We start from the raw sequence: 19,814 nt of genomic DNA on the forward strand, positions 1-19,814 counted from the left end.
ACAGGTATGATCAGTATGAAATCCACAGTAGGAGATGTGATTTTAATGTGGTCTGGGTATTGATTCAATGGTAAGCAAATGGTAAGCAACGATAATCCACTAAAAATTCCTTTTTTTCATATACATGGCTGATACATCCATTTAAAAGAATTTGTGTCAGCACTTGTAAAAATAAAAAGTAACGTTTCTTCGTTCACATTAAAAACCACCCAGAGTCAGTGATGAATAAATAGTGTTGAGCTCCATTTGTTCCTTATCAATGAGGAACTTGCCTCAGGTAAATTATGAATTTTGTTAAACTTAGTTCAAAATTTCATCAAACAAAATGGTTTTAATATTTTCTAATTCAGGGCAGCAGTGTCTTCATTGTGATCCAAATACAGAGGAAACTCGATTATTCAAATATTAATGATCATAAAATTGGATTATCTGAAGGAGATCTTCAGGTCCCAGTAGAAACATTACATCAAAGGAATGTTTCCAACACTGGTCCTGTCTTTTGTTTACAGTGATTAAACAGGCTCCAACTGACTGCCCTCTCCCTCTCTCCCCACACATTCCCTGGAGTTCTACACAGGGATGTGCCCTAAAACCCCCCCTTCCCCAAATAATCTGTCCAACATTGTCCTGTAGAGGGCAAAGATGGAACCTGTCAAAAAGTTGTGTGTGTTTGTGTGTGTACTATTTGGAGACTCGCCCCTCCCCCTCCCCCTCCCCCCACCCCAAAAAGTAGCAGTAGCAGCAGTCTTGCTGTTGATGTCCAGTCCGGCTGCCCCGGAGAGGGGACGGGAGCGGATAGGGGGAGGGGAGTGCACGGAGGGGGGCAGTGTTGGACGAGGCGGAGGTGGTGTTGGATGGGGCTGAGGAGGGGCGGGGGGTGGCGGTGTTGGTTGGGAGTGTCTTCTGAACGGGGAGCAGACTTAAAAAAGCTCCGAGCCCTAGAATAAAGGCATTTAATCGGTTAACCAAATAATCGATTATCCAAACGAAATAGTGCCTGCCTATCTTGTCCGGATAATCGAGGTTCTGCTGTGTGTGAACTGGCTAGGAGCTGTCTTCATTTGCAAGTGTCTCCAAATATAAGACAACAGATAATGGGCGAGCAACTTTTGAGAAGATTTGTAGTTCAGGTTGATGATAAGTATGGAAGTTAGCTAGCTGAGCTGGAAGGTTTATTTTCAGATGTTTCATCACCATGACGAGGTAACATTATCAGTGAGAGTCTCTGGTGAAGCGCTGGTGGTATGTCCCACCTCTCTATTTATAGGTCTTGGTTTTTTAAGGTGCATGATGTCATTTCTGGTTCTTTTTTCCAAGGGAAGGTAGATGGGATCTAAGTTAATGTGTTTATTGATGGAGATCTGGTTAGAATGCCATGCCTCTAAGAATTCTTGTGCGTGTCCTTCTTTCACCTGTCCTAGGATGTGTGTTGGCATGGTGGCTCAGTGGTTAGCACTGCTGCCTGACAGCGCCAAGGACCCAGATTTGTTTCCAGCCTCAGACAACTATCTGTGTTGAGTTTGCACATTCTCCCTGTGTATCTGGGGTTTCCTCTGCGTGCTTCAGTTTCCTCTCACAGTCCAAAGATGTGCAGGTTCGATGAATTGGCCAAGCTAAATTGTCCATAGTGTTCAAGGTTGTGCAGGCTGAGTGCATTAGTCAGAAACATAGAGTAATAGAGGAGGGGAATGGGTCTGTGTAGATTACTCCGGAGGGTTGGTATGGACTTGTTGGGCGAAATGGAGTGTTTCCACATTGTAGGAATGCTATACAGTATAATTCTATGATAATATGGAATTAGGTCATTGATAGGGCCACCACCTTACTGAATAATGGATCAAGGTGGAAGGACGAACGTCACCACGAGCCGTGCACACACAGCCCCGCCCACTCAGAGCCCCGCCTCTCTGGGGCGCCTCCCAGAGCCCTTCCCTCCGCGAGGAGGCCCCGCCCCCACCACGGTGTCGGGGACGTGCGTCATCAACATCATCGTCTCGCGAGAGGCAGTTTGAAATTTCGGGCGGTTGTTGTTCGAAGCTGGCGCCGAGATCGAGTGAATTTCATACCAAAACAAAAGGGCGGTTTTCTTTTGGCGGAGAAAGGTCATAGACGGTTGGAGAGGTGAGACCAAGCGGAGGGGGGAGAAGGGGAACGGAGGGCGACAGTGCGATGGGTGGGAAGAGCGACAAAGTTAACAATCACACAACACCAGATTATCGTTGTGAATGGCACTGGAAAAGCACAGCAGGTCAGGTACATCCTGGTTGATTAGCTCATGTCCGAAACGTCGATTCTCCCGCTCCTCGGATGCTGCCTGACCTGCTGTGCTTTTCCAGCACCACACTCTGCACTCTGATCTCCAGCATCTGCAGCCCTCACTTTCTCCTAACACCAGGTTATAGTCCATCAGGTTTATTTGGAAGAGCAGCTCTCCGAAAGCTTGTACTTCCAAATAAACCTATTGGACCATAACCTGGTATGGTGTGATTTTTAACCTAGTGACTTGTCACAGTGAGGGTTTGAAAATTTGGAGCAAACCTACCTTCTGAGTATCCATATACTGCCCAGGACATCTCCAATTGTTGGACCATTAACTGGTTGAGGCGTCCTTACTAATCTGTTCCCATACATCATCACCTCACTTTCAGATGGAAGGTCTGCAGTTTCATTCAATGTTTTTCCTAGCTCAAACTTTTTCTTGATTGCATGAATCCTTAGATTGGTTGTCACTAATGAGGCTGGTGGGGTCATTTGTCATGTGGGACAGCATGGTTGCTCAGTGATTAGCACTGCTGCCTCACAGCTCCAGGGCCCCAGATTTTGTGTGGAGTTTGCATATTTTCCCTGTGATTGTGTGGGTTTCCTTTGGTTTCCTCCCACAGTCCAAAGATGTGCAGGTTAGATGGTCACGCTAAATTGCCTTTAGTGTCCAGGGGTATTTGTAGGTTAACTGGATGAACCATATGAAGTGCAGGGTTACAGGGCTGCGTCTGGGTGGGGTGCTGTTCACAGGGTCAATGTGGACTTGATGGGCCAAATAACCACCTCTCATACTGACAGTAATCTATGATTCATCATTTTCAAAGTTGAACAAAGCCTTTTAAGCAAGTGGAATTATTACTGCTTTGAAAAATTCTGTTGAACAGTAATAAGTTATGATTTGTAAACTATATTGTCTATTTCAGATTTTTTCGTATAAATGGGGATGCAAAAAGATAATTTTCTCCAAATTCGACAAGCCTTTGAGAAGGCCCAGAAAGGACATCAAAATCTTGCAAAGTTGGTGGCAGGTCTTAAACATACGTACAACCAGGTACAATGAATTGCATAGTATCTAGACAATGTTGCAGTATATCAAATCTGTGTACCAGAAATTGTATTTGTTGTATATTAAGTCTGGATTGATCACTTCAAAGTGAATTTAAACAATTTGCATTGGAATGCTAGTGTAAATCAGAAACAATATCTAGGAAACGGTGTGTCACAAGGATCGGTGCTGGGTCCACTGCGTTTCATCATTTATATAAATGATTTTGATATGAACATATGAGGTATAGTTAGTAAGTTTGCAGATGACACTAAAATTGGAGGTGTAGTGGACAACGAAGAAAGTTACCTCAGATTACAACACGATCTTGATCAGGTGGGCCAATGGGCTGAGGAGTGGCAGACGGAGTTTAATTTAGATAAATGCGAGGTGCTGCATTTTGGAAAGGCAAATCAGAGCAGGTAGATAGGATAGTGGAGAAGGTGTTTTGTATGCTTTGCTTTATTGGTCAGAACATAGAGTATAAGAGTTGGAAGGTCATGTTGCGGCTGTACAGTACGTTGGTTAGGCCAGTTTTGGAATATTGCAGTTCTGGTCTCCTTCCTAAGCATTCCTGAAGAAGGGCTTATGCCTGAAACGTCGATTCTCCTGCTCCTCGGATGCTGCCTGGCCTGTGTTTTTCCAGCACCACATTTTTCAACTCTTCCTTCCTATCGGAAGAAAGTTATGAAACTTGAAAGGGTTCAGAAAAGATTTACAAGGATGTTGCCAGGGTTGGAGGATTTGAGCTATAGGGAGAGGTCGAATAAGCTGGGGCTGTTTTGCCTGGAGCTTCGGAGGCTGAGGGGTGACCTCATAGAGGTTTATAAAATCATGAGGGGCTTGGATAGAGTAAATAGACAAAATATTTTATTTGAGGTAGGAGAGTCCAGAACTAGAGGGTGTAGGTTTCAGGTGAGGGCAAAGATATAAAAGGGACCGAAGGGACAACGTTTTCATGCAGAGGGTGGTGCATAGATGGAATGAGCCCAGATGAAGTGGTGGAGGCTGGTACGATTGCAGCACTTAAAAGGCATCTTGATGGGTATATGAATAGGAAGGGTTTAAAGGGATATGGGCCAAGTGCTGACAAATGGTACTCAATTAAGTTGCGATATCTGGTCGGCGTGGATTAGTTGGACCGAAGGGTCTCTTTCTGTGCTGTACATATCTATGATTCTAAACTGAACTCAATGTTTTCCTTTATTCTGACACCTTAGCTGTATTTAATGTGAAGCCATTCTCTGATTTTGCCTCCAATTGCTAACACTTTGTGTTGAAGTAGTAGCCTTTTATTTGGAGTTTAATTAGGAGATCTTTCGCACAATACTTACCATGATCACTTTAAAAGAAAGGTCATACTGAATTGTCAGACTTTTCTGTTTTGGAATTCAAATTGACTGTGATTCAACGTTCTTGCCACAGTTTCAACTTGCCTTAATAGGCAGCATTATGGTCCAAGTCAGAAGGTTGTGAATGCCAGTCATGTTACAGAAATGAGTTCTTGTTTGTGTCTGTTGTGACACTCCAAGGATACAATAAGATGCAATTTAATTGAAAGTTGATAATTGTGAATATTGTTGAATGTTTTTGAATGTCATTTTATCTAGTGGCCAGTTTTGCTGCTGCCTTTTGAAAATAGTTCCTGAAATTACTTTGTTTAGTGGAAATCTTGCATTAGTTCTGGACTTGCTTATAATAATCATCAACCACCATTCACCACATCTCTCAATGTTTAGAATAAGTACCATAAGCTCTGAGGCTTCTTAAATAGAATAATTGGACAACTGAGAACTGTTACTTGGATTCCTGTGCACACAGTGACTTCTAACTTTTGCATAGTGTTTTGCCTCCCTGGTACCAGGGTGAATGACCTCACAGAGAGGGTGCAGAATGTTTTGGGAGAAGGAAAACTGCCAGAATTTATGCCTCGCGTGGAGTCATTGATGTGGTTATTGAAAAGGTTGAGTTCCTGCATCAGGTTCATGAGTGAGAGAGGAACTTTAAAAGACAAGACTGCAAAGATAATCTTTGAAATACACTCAGTGCCATATGCTGGTGTATATAAGAGTTGTTAGAAAACACAGGTTCACATTTGCTTGAGAAATTGTCAGAATAGACGTTTTTGAATTCCTAGGGCTCTGGGGGCAATTCAAGGTGAATGAATTGCACCTCAACAGAGCTGAGACTGTTGTTCATCAAGCGGGGAGGCGTAAACATATTTGGTGAAGCATGGGCACTAGGATGAAATATTAGAGGAGAAGCAAGATCCTGAAAGGACTGGGAAAGACAAATCGAAAAGAATAAATAATAGGAGGAATCAGATATAGGAGGAATCAGCAGGAGGACAAATGTGAAGTCTTGAGATGAGTTTGGAGTAAATATTTGTAAAGTATGAAGCAAGGTAAACTCATTTGGGAACATTAAGTTTAAGTTGCCTCATGAAAGTTTGATATAGTAACGGTAATGGGAGATCTAGGTTAAAGAAGGGAGAATTGGCAATTTAATACATTACTACAACATAGTCTGGAAAGATAGAATTGAACAATGTGTTGCTGGAAAAGCGCAGCAGGTCAGGCAGCATCCAAGGAGCAGGAGAATTGATGTTTTGGGCATAAGCCCTTCTTCAGGAATGAGGAAGGTGTGCCAAGTAGGCTAAGATAAAAGGTAGGGGGGAGGGGCGTTGGGAATGCGATAGGTGGAAGGAAGTTAAGGTGAGGGTGATAGGCCGGAGAGGGGGTGGGGGTGGAGAGGTCGGGAAAAAGATTGCATGTCAAGAAGGTGGTACTGAGTCCGAGCGTTGGGATTGAGATATGGTGGCGGGAGGGAAAATCAGGAAGCTGGAGAAATCTGCATTCATCCCTTGTGATTGGAGGGTTCCTAGGAGGAAGATGAGGCGCTTTTCCTCCAGGCGTCGTGTTGGCATGGTCTGGTGATGGAGGAGGCCAAGGACCTGCATGTCCTTGGCGGATTGGGAGGGGGAGTTAAAGTGTTCAGCCACAGGGCGGTTGGGTTGGTTGGTGCAGGTGTCCCAGAGGTATTCTCTGAAACGTTCGGCAAGTAAGCGGCCTGTCTTCCCCAATGTAGAGGAGGCCACATCGGGTGCAGCGGATGCAGTAAATGATGTGTGTGGAGGTGCTGGTGAATTTGTGATGGATATGGAAGGATCCCTTGGGGCCTTGGAGAGAAGTGAGGGGGGAGGTGTGGGCGCAAGTTTTGCATTTCTTGCGGTTGCAGGGGAAGGTGCCGGGAATGGAGGTTGGGTTGGTGGGGGGTATGGACGTGACGAGGGAGTCGTGGTGGGATTGGTCTTTCCGGAATGCTGATAGGGGAGGGGAGGGAAATATATCCTTGGTGGTGGGGTCTGTTTGGAGGTGGCAGAAATGACGAAGGATGATACTATGTATCTGAAGGTTGGTGGGATGGTAGGTGAGGACCAGTGGGGTTCTGTCCTGGTGGCGATTGGAGGGGTGGGGTTCAAGGGCAGAGGAGCGGGAAGTGGAGGAGATGCGGTGGAGAGCATCGTCAACCACGTCTGAGGGGAAATTGCGGTCTTTGAAGAAGGAGGCCATCTGGGTTGTTCGGTATTGGAATTGGTCCTCCTGGGAGCAGATCTGGCGGAGGCTAAGGAATTGGGAATATGGGATGGCGTTTTTACAGGGGGCAGAATGGGAGGAGGTGTAATCTAGGTAGCTGTGGGAGTCGGTCGCCCAAGATAGAAATGGAGAGATCTAGGAAGGGCTGGGAGGAGTCTGAGATGGTCCAGGTAAATTTGAGGTCGGGGTGGAAGGTGTGAGTAAAGTGGATGAACTGTTCAACCTCCTCATGGGAGCATGAGGTAGCGCCAATACAGTCATCGATGTAACGGAGGAAAAGGTGGGGGGTGGTGCCAGTGTAGCTGTGGAAGATAGAAGAGTTGCAATGTTGATGAAGGAGACTTCTAAGCGTTGGAGAAGGCAGTGATTGAAGAAAGTTTGCTCTACAAGCAGGAGGAGATCTTTTGTCTGGATCCTGATGGACTTCATTCTAGGCTCTTAGAAGAAGTGGCTGGTAAAGTAGCTATGTATTCATTGGAAAATAGAAAATTTAACTCTCATTCAAAAACAAGGGAAACAGGAAACTACAAGCCAGTTAGCTTAATATCTTTCATAAAGAAAAACGTTGCAGTATGGCACCTTGGTAAATTCAGAATAATTAGGATGAGGTCAACATGTATTTTTTAAAAATGTATTCATGTGTGGGACGTGGGTGTTGCTGACTCTCCAGCATTTGTTGCCCGTTACTCGTTGCTCTTCAGAAGATAGTGGTGAGTTGTCTTGTTGCAGTTCTCCTGCAGTGTATAGATCCAGAAGGCCATTAAGGGAGGGAATTTCTAAAAGGGAAATTGTACTTAAACAATCTGTTATTTGGGGGGCACATGCTATGAATAAGGGGGAATCATTGGGTGTACTGTACATGGATTTTTGGATGGCAGTTGATAAAGTGTCTCATCTCAGGTTATTGGGGAAAGTAAATTCTCATGGTGTAAAGGCTAGCATGCTGATATGGAGAGAAAATTGACTGGCTAACAGAAAGCAGGAAGTAGGAACAAATGGTTCTTTGTCAGTTAGGCAGATGTAATGAGTGAGGTGTCTCCTGGACTGTTGCTGGGACTGCAACTGTTTACAATTTATATAAATGACATGGATGAAGAGATCAAAGGTATGATTGAAAAAATCTGCTGATGACACCAAGATGGGAAGGAAAATAAGCTGTGAAAAGGACATAAAGAGACTGCAAGAAGATATAATCAAGTGAGCAATGATGTAAACTGTGAAACTGTCCATTTTATCAGACAGAATAAAAATGTTCTTCTCTAAATGGTGAGATTGCAGAGCTCTGAGATGCAGGAGGATTTGGGTATTCCTGTGCATTAATTGCAAAAGGCTAGTATGCAGATACAGTGAGTAATGAGGAAAGCTCCTAGAATGTAGTCATTTATTGTAAAAGGAATTAAATTACAGGTAATTGTAAATGACAAGGAAATGGCAGGTGAAATGAAAAAAAATGTTTTGCCTCAGTCTTCACTTTAGACAATATGAGACCCATTTTAGTAATTACTGTCAGTCAGGAGGTAGAAAGGGGAGAGGAATTTGGCAACATTGCAATCAGCAAGAAAGTGGTACTGGGCAAATCAATGGAGCTGCAGATCAGTTAAGTTGGATTTCATCCTACAAGTGACAAATGAGATAGTAAATGTGTTTGTGTGAATTTTTCAAAATTCCCCTAAGTTTAAGAAAGGCTCCATTAAATTGGAAAGTAATAAGTATAACCACTTTATTCAAGAAGGGAGGTAAATAGAAAGTGGAAAGCTAATAGGCAAATTAGCTTGACGTCTGTCATGGTGTAAGTATTAGAGTTGATCATTAAGCGAGTGATAGCTGCGAACTTAGGTAAAACTCAAGGTAATTGGGAAGAGGAAGCATGGTTTTGTGAAGGGGAAATCCCGTTTCACCAATTTATTAGAGTTCTTTTGAAGGAATAATGTGTTATGGATAAAGGCAAGCTGGTAAACATCCTCTACTTGGATTATCAGAAGGTATTTGATAACGTACCACAAAAGGCTATACATGTAGTGGAAAATAAAATCTTGTGTTTTAATACATTAACGTGGATAAAAAAATTGAGCTGCTGGCTGGCAGAGAGTACAGGGTTTGCATAAATGGATCTTTGATTGTCAGGATATGAGGCGTGAGATCCTGCAGGAATCTGTCCTTGGGACTCAATGTTTGTTTGTCAATTTGCATCAGTAGGTCAAATGAGGGGAGTGAAGGGATAACAGCTAAATTCACAGGCGGCTTGAAGATAGGTAGGAATGTATGTTTTGAAGATAGGTAGGAATGTATGTTTTGTGAATTGGTACAAGGATGTGTAGATACAGCTTGTTGGTAAGCAAAAATCCTGCAGATGGAATATAATGTGGGAAAATGTGAAGTTTGGTCACTTTTGGCAGGATGGGTGAAAAAGCAGAGTATAACTTAAATGGAGAACTACTGTGAAAATCAGAGGTACAGAGGGATTTGGATGTTCCAGGGAGTGAGTCACGATATGTTAGTATGCAGGTACTGCATGTAATCAGAGAGGCTAATGGGATGCTATTCTTTCATATGAAAGGAATTGAATGTAGAAGTAACAATGTTATGCTTCAGTTATACAGAGGATACTGTGTGTTCTTCTGATCTCCTTGTTTAAGGAATGATGTATTATTATTAGAATGATTAGAGACACCAACGAAACAGATGAACAAGTAGCACAGATTGAGATAAATAAGTATGATCAAGTGGCTATTAGCATAATAGAAAGGGGGGACCTTAATTAACAGCATATTGAAACAGTGAGGGTAAAGATGAGGATTGATAAAGGTCCCTTATGAAAGTAATGTACAGGCCCCCTAACAGTAACCACTTGGTAGTATAGGGTATCAAGAAAAAAATAATGGGAGCTTGTCAAAAGGGTTCAGCAATTATCATGGGGAAAATTTTAACCTATTATAGATGGGGAAAATCAGATGAAAAATATAATGTTGAATGTTTTTGGGATTTCCTTTTTGCACTATGCTATGGCACCAACCAGAAAGCAGGCTATACTAGACCCAGTTTTGACGAATGAGATAGAATTGATTAATGACCTCAAAGTGAAGGCATACGATAACATGATTCAATTTTACATGCTTTTAACGTGAAGTGTGCAAAGACTACTGTGAAGTTAAACAAGGGCAATTATGAGGGCAATAAAGCAGAACAAATGAAAGTAAATTTGCAATTTAGGTTAAGGAATAAGTCAGTTGAGATGCAGTGAGAAACATTTCGGGGGGGTATGCTTGAGAACACGTGCCTTTCGGTTCAAGACATGTTTAGGTTCTGTTCTTAGCAGTTTAATATCTGAAATGTCCCTTTTCTAGGGGTCATATATTAAACTGTTAATGGGAGTTTAGGCAGAGAATTTTCACAACGTCATGCTGTAGCATCAACAGCCAAGCTTCTCCTCCTCAGAAATGCGGTCCAAAAAAAGGTTCAAACTCTCCAGACCCTCCCTTTCTTTGACCATCATGTTCTTTCCCAGACTTGCTGGCTGTAATTCCCAGGTACTGAGCTTATTAATGGCCAGATATCAGCTATCTGGTCAGACATAATGCTCTCCCTGAGTCAAATTGTTCTAAAATTAATTTTTAAAAAAGTCAAAAAATTCAGTGAAAGACCTAATGCACACTAATCTTAAAGGAAGAAGCTAGTCAGATAATTTATGTGCCGATTTTAATTTTCCAAAACTCATTGAGTTTGGGGAATATTCCTTTAGGTTGGAAAATGGATAATGGAACAAATTGATGCAAAGAAGGAGGGAGGCAGTATTATCAAGGGCTCTTCGCTAAATTTGAGGAAAGAAGGTAGAGCCAGCTTGGTTTTGTCAGAGGGAAATCATCTTTAACTTTGAAGAAGTAGCATAAACTGTGTTTTAGGTAAGAGTGGATATATTGTACATGGATTTCCAGAAGGCATTTGATAAGGAGCCACATTAAAGGTTATTGCAGAAAATAAAGTATAGGGGTGCAATCTATTGGCATGAGTAGAAGATTGGCTGGCTGACGGGAAGCAGAGAGTAAGAATAAATGGACCTTTTACAGCTTGATAATATTTTCCAAGTGTTGTGTTATAGGGGTGTGTGCTGAGGATTCAACTATTGTTTGTCATTTATATAAACAATTTGAATGAGAATTTAGGAGGCATGGTTAAAAAGTTTGCAGTTGACACCAGAATTTGGGATCCAGTTGACAGTGAAGAAGGTTATCTAACATTACAAAGCAATCGAGATCAACTGGGCCAATGGACTGAGGAGTGGCAGATGGAGTTAATTTTGGATAAACACAAGGTTTTGCATTTTAGCGAACAAGAACAGGACTCCGGGCCCTGGGTAGTGTTGTTGGACAGAAACACGTAAGGGTTCAGGTATGTAGTTCTTCGGAAGTTGCATCACAAGTCAACAGGGTGGTTAAGAAGAAATATAACAAGCTTGCCTTCATTACACGGCCACTGAAGTTAGGAATTGGGACATTGTTGCGGCTGTACAGGATGTTGATGCAGCCTGTGGAGTACTGTGTAGTTCTGATCACTCTGCTGTAGGAAAGATACTTTTAAATTGGAGAGGGTTCAGAAAACATTTATCAGGATTTTCTGGGACTGGAGGGTTTGAGTTAGAGGGAGAGGCTGAGTAGGCTGGGACATTTCTCACTGGAGCGTAAGAAGTTGAGGGGTGACCTTTTAGATGTTTTATAAAAGGAGGAAGTGCATAGATAAGGTGAGTAACAAAGGTCTTTTCCCTAGGGTGGGGGAGTTCAAAACTAGCGAGGATATTTTTAAGTTGAGGAGAAAGATTTAAAAGGGACCTGAGGAGCAAGTTTTTCGCACCCAGGGTGATTTGCGTGTGGAATGAACTGCCAGAGGAAGTGGTAGATGCAGGTTCAGTTACAGTTATAACATTTAAAAGACATTTGGACAGGTACAGGAATAGGAAAGGTTTGGAGGGGTGTGGGCCAAGTGCAGGCATGTGGGACTAATTTAGGTTGCGAAACATTCACAAATTGAAGGGTCTATTTCCATACTGTATGAATCTAACTTATATATTTGATCAGGTGAAGAGACCAAAGGTATAGTAGCTAAATTTGCTGATGACACAAAGGTTGATAGAAAAGTGAGTTGTGAAAAGGACAAAAGGAGATAGATAGGTTAAATGAGTGGGCAAAGATCTGGAAAATGGAGTACAATATGGGAAAATGTGAAATAATTTATTTTGGCAGAAATAATAAAATTTTTAAATGAAAGTTTGCTGTTCTCTGAGATGCCCAAAGATCTGTTTAGCTGAGTGCATGAAGAACGTTAGTATGCCGGTACAGCAAGTAATCAGGGAAGCTTATGGGATATTATGGTTTATTGCGAGGGAAATTGATGCAGTTATGCTTCTGTTATAGAGGGCATTGGTGAGACTGCATGTGGAGTACTGTGTACAGTACTGATCATTGTGCTTACAGAAGTATATTAGTATATTGGAAACAGTTGAGAGAAGGTTTACTGGACGAATACCTGGAATGAGCAAATTGTTTTATGAGGAAAGGCTACACCAGCTAGGCCTGTGCCTTCTGGAGTTTAGAAGAGTCTGGAGTGACTTAGTTGAAACATTAAGATCGTGAGGAGGCTAGACTGGGTGCATGTTGAAAGGATGTTTCCTCTTGGGGGAGAATCTAGAACTAGGGGTCTTAGATTAAAAATAAGGGGTCGCCCATTTAAGACAGATGGGGAAATATTTCTTTCTCTGCGCGTTTTGTTTGGAATTCCCTTCCTCAAAAGGCAGTGGATAAGAATTTTAAAATATTTTAAAGGCAGTAGTAGATAAATTCTTGGTTACCAATGTGATGAAAGATTACCTGAGATGTGAAAGAACGTACAGTTGAGGTTAAAATCCGATCAGCTATGATCTTACTGAATGAAGGAAACTGAAGGAAATGGTGCTTGCTCTTATTATGTAGAATGACGTAGGCCAATCGGAGTTTAGTTTTCAGTGGGAAAGCATATGGAGAACAGCAGTGACATTATCACCAGTTTAAAATGTTATGGAAAGGGACAAGGTACTAGCAAAAATATAAATGCCTAACCAGAAGAAAGTGTTGATGTTTTCTAAATGACCTTTTTAAAAGACATTTAACAGAGTACATCAGCATAGCTGTATTAACAAAATTAAAACTTGTTGGCTTAAAGAAGCAGAAAGACTAAGAAGTAGTGGCAAGCAATTGTTTCATGCTGGAGGACAGAGAATACAATTCTTTGCTATGGGTATATGCTTTTGATATTAGTGCCCCGAACTTAGAAATACAGGATATAATTTCAAAGTTTGCAGGTGATATGAAGCATGTAAATGTGCTGCAATTTGTATTTAATAAGTTATTTTTAACATAAAACATCTTAAAATAATTAACAGGGAATTATAAAATTATTTGGTTCTGTGCCACATTAAAGGAGCATCTTAAAGGTGGAAAGAGGGTTAGACTGAGAGGTTTAGGAAACGGGATAACAGCACTTCAAGAGGAATGGTGAAATGGATAGATGCGACACGGAAGGATGTTCTGATACCTTTTCTGGTATAAGGAATCGGGGAGGAAATACAAACCCCAGAACAGTTTTAAAGGGCATGCAGGAACAAAGGGATGAGGCAATGGTAGGTGGGACTGTATACATAAACGTTTGAAGGCAGTAGGACAAGTTGAATAGATCTTTTTTAAAAAGTAAAAAGCAAAAGAATGAATCCTTGGTTTTACTTAGTGTAAGAACGATGAAGTTAGACTGAACCTTTTTAAATAACGAAACAAAATAACACAAAACAAAGAATATTCTGATTAAGAGTCAATGGAGTCAAAATGCTCATCTGCTGTTTTCCCACAGATGCGGCCAGACCTGCAAAGTTTTGTTAGCAATATCTGTCTGTTTTAATTTTAAAACACTGGTTCAGCTGCAGTAAGTGTTTTGTGTTCAGTGCTGTGTGTCACTCTTGTAGGGAGAATGTCAAGGGTTTGGTCATGTTCAGAAGAGATTTTGCTATAATATGCTGCAGTTATGTAGAGTGGTTGAGGTCATTGTCTTCAAAACACAAAAGGTGAGCAGATTTTAAAAAGTAATGCACCATTTTGAAAGATTTTGGTGGATTGAATGAGAAATACAGTAGCGCCTCGACTTACGAACTTAATCCGTTCTGGGACCTGGTTCGTGAACCGAAAAGTTCGCGAACTGAGTCAATATTTCCCATTGTTCGGATAGCGTAAGAATGCTTGGATGGCTGTTCACAGCGCACGCGCCAAAGACAATGAATGAGATCATGCGGGGCCCAAGAGCTTTTGCGTTCAACAAACGTGTAGCTAAGCAGAACAATGAAACCGCGTGGTCGCATACGGTCTTTTTACGTTCTTACTTTAGTTTGTACCTTGAATTTCGTACGTACGTTGAAGCAAAATTTACATACAATCCTGTTCGTAAACCAATTTGTTCTTGAACGGGGTCGTTCATATGTCGAGGTGCTACTGTAGTTCACAATGGCAAAAGGTTTGTAAACCAGGGGTGCAGGTTTTTGTGATTGGTAAAAGGACCAAAGATCATGAGGGAACCTTTTTATTTTATGCAATGATGTGTTGTGATGGTGGCGGTTTGCTGCCTGGAAGGGTTGTAGAAACACATTCAATTGTAACATACAACAAAGATTTGAATAAAAACTTGAAAAGTGGAAAATATGCAAGATTGTGATGAAATTGCAGCAAAATGGTGTTAATCCACAGAAACAGCCCCTCATTCACTGTGTCTATGCTGACCAAGTAACACCAAACTGCACTAATCCCATTTACCTGCAATCGGTCCATAGTTTACTACGCCAAAATTTTAAGTGCTCTTCCAGATGCTTCCTTAATGTTGCAAGAATACTTGCCTCCACCACTCACTCGGGTACCACCTTCCATATTTCTAACACCCTCTTTGAAAAAACGACAAGGATGATTGATGATGGTAGTGCAGTGGATGTTGTCGATGTGGATTTTAGTAAGGCATTTAATAAGGTCCCACATGGCAGACTGGTTAAAAAGTAATAGGAATAGTAATAGGAAGCTCCTTGGATGCTGCCTGAACTGCTGTGCTCTTCCAGCACCACTAATCCAGAATCTGGTTTCCAGCATCTGCAGTCATTGTTTTTACCTGGTTAAAAAGTAAGAGTGCATGGGTTACAGGGTAATGTGTCAAATTGGATTGAAGGTTGGCCTCGTAACAAGAAACCAAAGGTAAAGTTCATGGTTGCCCTTGTGAATGGAATGTTGTTTAAGTGGTGTTCCACAGACTGTGACATTGGAATCCCTGCTGCTTGTTTTATACACTAATGACTTCGATCTGAACATGCCAGAGTAGGGGAGCACAATTGGGAAATTTGTAGACAGGACAAAAAAATTGGTCATGTAGAGGATAGCTTGAAGCTCCGAAATGAAAAGATGGTTTGGTGGAGTGGGTAGGGGCGTGGCAAATGGAGTTCAACTCTAAGTGTGAGGTAATGCATTTAGGAAGGTCAAAAAGTGAAATGGGAATAAACAGGAATTTACTGAGAGGGGTAGATGAAATGAGATATCTTGGCATGCAAGTGCACAGGTTCCTCAATAAACCAGTAAAGGTAGATAAAGAAGGCATAGGATAAAGGAGGGTATCAAATGCATACATGCTGGGCAAAAGGCTGCTGCATAAGATAACAGTGCACAGCGTTACAGGCAATGTATTAGCATGCTTAGAAGATTGGTTACCTAACAAAGGGAAGAGTTGGAATGAATGAGTGGTTTTTCTAGTTGACGATCAATGGCAAGTAGTGTGCCTCAGGGATCAGTGTTGGGACCACAATTGTTTACAATTTACATAGATGATTTTGAGTTGAGGACCAGGTGTAGTGTCTCAAAGTATAGTGTATACAAATGCATACAAAGTGGCAAAGATTAGTGAGAAGCATGGGGATTGGGAAATCTTTAAAGGCCAACAGGAATCCATGAAAAAAGCTATAAAGAAAAGTAAGAAGAATTGTGAGAGTAAACTAGCTCAGAATATAAAAACAGAAAGCAAAAGTTTCTACAAATATATAAAAGAAAGAAGAATAGCTAAGGTAAACTTTGGGCCTTTTGAGGATGAGGAGGGGGACTAAATAATGGGAAATGAGGAAATAGCCAAGGTATTGAACAGGTATTTTGTGTTCACCTTCATAGTGGAAGACACAAACAACATGCCAATAATTAATGACAAGGAAGCTATGGCAGGTGAGGATCAAGAAATGATCATTATCACTGAAGAGGTAGCGTTGGGCAAGCTAATGGGGTTAAAGGTAAACTAGACTCCTGGCCTGATTGAATGCAACCCAGGGTACTAAAAGAGATGGCAGGGGCAATTGCAATTGTGGTTGTGGTAATTTACCAAAATTTGGTGGGTTCTGGGGTGGTTCCGACAGATTGGAAAACTGGAAATATGATGCCACTGTTTAAAAAAGGAGGTAGACAAAAGACGAGTAACTACAGGCCTGTTTAGCTTAACTTCTGTCGTGGGGAAAATATTCAAATCTATCATCAAGGAAGAAATAGCGAGACATCCGGATAGAAATTGTCACACTGGGCAGATGCAGCATGGATTCATGAAAGACAGGTAATATTTAATTTATTTACTGGAATTCTTTGAGGACGGTGGACCGGTGGATGTGGTGTATCTGGATTTCCAAAAGGCATTTGACATCATCACGTGCAAAAGGCTGCTGCATAAGATAATGGTGCACCAGTGTTACAGGCAATGTATTAGCATGGATAGAAGATTGGTTAATTAACAGAAAGCAAAGAGTTGGGAGAAATGAGTGTTTTTCTAGTTGGCGATCAGTGGCAAGTGGTTTGCCTCAGAGATCTGTGTTGGGACCACAATTGTTTACAATTTGCATAGATTTTTAGAGTTGGGGACTGAGTGTAGTGTATCAAAGTTTGTAGATGACACTGAAATGAATGATAAAGCAAAGTTTGCAGAGGGATATAGATAGGTTAAGTGAGTGAGCAAGGATCTAGCAGATGGAGTACAATGTTGGTAAATGTGAGGTTATCCATTTTGGTAGGAATAACAGAAAAATTAACTATTATTTAAATGGGGGAAAAGATTTGCAGCATGCTGCTGTACAGAGGGACCTGAGTGTCCTTGTGCATGCATCACAAAAAGTTGGTTTGCAGGTACAGCAGGTAATTAAAAAGGTGAATGGAATCTTGTCCTTCATTGCTAGAGGAATGGAGTTTAAAAACTGAGTTGTGCTGCAGCTGTATAGGGTACTGGTGATGTCATACCTGAAGTACTGTGTATAGTTTTGGTCTCTTTACTTGAAGGGATGTACTGGCATGGGTGGGGGTGCAAAGGAGGTTCTCTAGGTTGATTGCGAGAATGAGAGGATTGGTTTATGAGGAAATATTGAGTAGACTGGAACTATACTCATTTGTATTTAGGAGGGGGGAGGAATCTTCGAGAAACATATTAAGTTACGAGGGGAATACATAAGATAGAAGTAGGGAGGTTGTTTCCACTGCTGGGTGAAACTAGAACAAGGGAACATGGCCTCAAAATGACTTGTGTTGAGGAAGAATGTCTTCACCCAGAGCATTGTGACTCTGTGGAATTTCCTGCCCAGTGAAGCAGTTGAGGCTACCTTGTTGAACGTTTTTCAGGCAAAGATGGATTTTTGAACAGTAAAGGAATTAAGGATTATGGTGATTGGGCAGATAAGTGGAGCTGAGTCCACGAAGAGTTCGGCCATGATCTTTTTGAATGGTGGAGCAGGTGCCTACCCTTGCTCCTATTTCTTATGTTTTTATGTTCATATGAAATGTTTTTCTTCATTGGCAGATATATAGAATACAAAAGAAGGGGTATATGAAACAATAAAAGACACAGGTGAGACCACAACTGGTGTATTGTGTGCAGTTCTGGTCCCCACATTACAGGAAGGATGCAATTGCTCTGGAGAGAGTGCAGAGAAGATCTACTAGACAGTTGTCAGGGCTGGAGAGTTGTAGCTACGAGGAGAGGTTGGGTTTGTGTTTCGTGGAATAGTAGTCTGTGAAGTGACATTATTGAGGCCTGCAAAATTTTGAGTGTTCGAGAGAGTAGACAAGGGGACCCTGTATCCCTTGGCAGAAAGTTAGAAAACCAGGGGTCATAGATTCAAGATGAATGGATTAGAGGGAGCAAGAGGAAAACCGTTTTTTTTACAAGAGGGTGGTGGGTGTCTGTAGTTTGCTGCTTGAGTTGGTGGTGGAAGCAGAGACCCTAAACTCTTGTTAAAAGTACCTGGATCTATCCCTTAAGTGCTGTAAGCTGCATGGCTATGGACTATGTGCAGGAAGATTGGGTTACAAAGGGTCTCTTGGTATCTTTTAGCATGTTTAAGATGGGCCAAATGGCCCCCTTCTGTGTTGTATCACTTCTATGGTGCTAAACTCTACATTAATATGGCAAATTTTACTTCAGTTGCAGGATAAAGATAAAAATACATTTCATGAAGAATTTATCAATTTGTTGAAGTATCCCATGACCATTTACAAGCGAGAGCCAGCAGTAGAACGAATAATTGAATTTGTTGCAAGGTTTGTTACTGCATTTGAAGAGCCTGGAGATGAAGAAATTGATGAAGAAAATTCTTTCATGTCATTCCTATTTCATTTTTTGCTCAAGGTGCAGTGTTATTTCTGAAGTTCTTGCATACGAAAACAGACAGCATGGATTTTACTGCTATTTCATTTTACTTACTAAAATCTGATTGATAATGGCTTTCCTCCCTATGTCATTTTTCAATATGAAAATGCTTTTAAATTGTAAGAAAATATCTAGTGCAATATCAGCATTGGCCCTTTTTGTATTTTTGATATGAACTTTGATTTGTTGTCCAGGAAAGTTTTTTTTCAACACTACGATGCTAAAAACTAACCTTGAAGCGACCAGCTTTTCATGGTGTTTTGCAAATTTATTCTGTTTTTCTTTGAAAAAGTGCTGCCTTTAAGATAGGGTTATTCTTGTATTGTCCTCCCCTGGCCCCTCCCCCACAACACGCGCACACACACACACACACACACACACACACACACACACACACGCAATTATTCCTGTTGAATTATTTTAACTCTGTTCAATTTTATCTTTATTATATGATTGCACTCAATTGCCATTAAAATATGAATGTTTGCTGTTTCTGGGCATTTCTTTTCTAAATTAATTGCTGCATTTACCTGCATAGATGTAACTGCTGTTCAAAATGATGTGCTTTTAGATACTCTGATACAAGCAATGGTGTGTTTATTTTAAACTTTTCACCCACCATAATGGAATTTTTTAAAAAAATAAGTCACGTTTTGAGCTTTTTCTTCAAGGATTTATCCAGTGCAAGATTAATGTCTAAATTTGTGTTGGGTGAAGTTCTCACAGATGCTGAGTAAACTTGTGCAATTGTGACAAAACTAATTCTTAAAGTATACAGATAACTTTAATCCAAACTTTTGAATGCTTGATAAATTGACATAACTAATCTTGAAACTTAATGAAAGAAATGTAATGTGTTCAATTTGAATGTAACTATTTTGGTTGGGACCATTGATTTTTGTTTTTAACCTTCTGCTGATAGTCTCACAGTGCATGTAGCCACGCTGTTCGATTCCGTGCCTGCCAACTTATCAACAAACTTCTTGGTAGTATGTCAGAAAATGCACAGATTGATGATGAGCTGTATGACAGTATCTATGAAGCCATGCTAGTGAGATTAAAGGACAAATTTCCAAATGTGAGAATACAGGCTGTATTTGCTGTGTCCAGACTTCAAGACCCCACTGATGAAAATTGTCCAGTAATTGATGGTAAGTATTGGTATATACAGTGTATTCAGTCTATTTGTTTACTGTGAATGC

At 41.1% G+C, this 19,814-nt stretch overlaps 1 protein-coding gene across 2 annotated transcripts in view; it reads left to right on the forward strand.

Moving 5' to 3' along the window:
* The first annotated feature begins 1,946 nt into the window (after positions 1-1,946).
* ncapg (non-SMC condensin I complex, subunit G) overlaps positions 1,947-19,814 on the forward strand; it is a 63,821-nt gene continuing 45,953 nt past the window's right edge. Inside the window, exons 1-4 of one of the 2 annotated variants that reach the window (XM_072560699.1) lie at positions 1,947-2,121; positions 3,186-3,313; positions 18,388-18,591; positions 19,535-19,763. In XM_072560699.1, the coding sequence (XP_072416800.1) occupies positions 3,200-3,313; positions 18,388-18,591; positions 19,535-19,763 (547 nt within the window). In that variant the 5' untranslated portion in view covers positions 1,947-2,121; positions 3,186-3,199. The remainder of the gene's footprint in view (positions 2,122-3,185; positions 3,314-18,387; positions 18,592-19,534; positions 19,764-19,814) is intronic. The other variant, XM_072560793.1, reaches the window with a different exon arrangement.

Source organism: Chiloscyllium punctatum, chromosome 1 (assembly GCF_047496795.1).
Source record: "Chiloscyllium punctatum isolate Juve2018m chromosome 1, sChiPun1.3, whole genome shotgun sequence".
NCBI classification, from domain to species: Eukaryota; Metazoa; Chordata; class Chondrichthyes; order Orectolobiformes; family Hemiscylliidae; genus Chiloscyllium; species Chiloscyllium punctatum.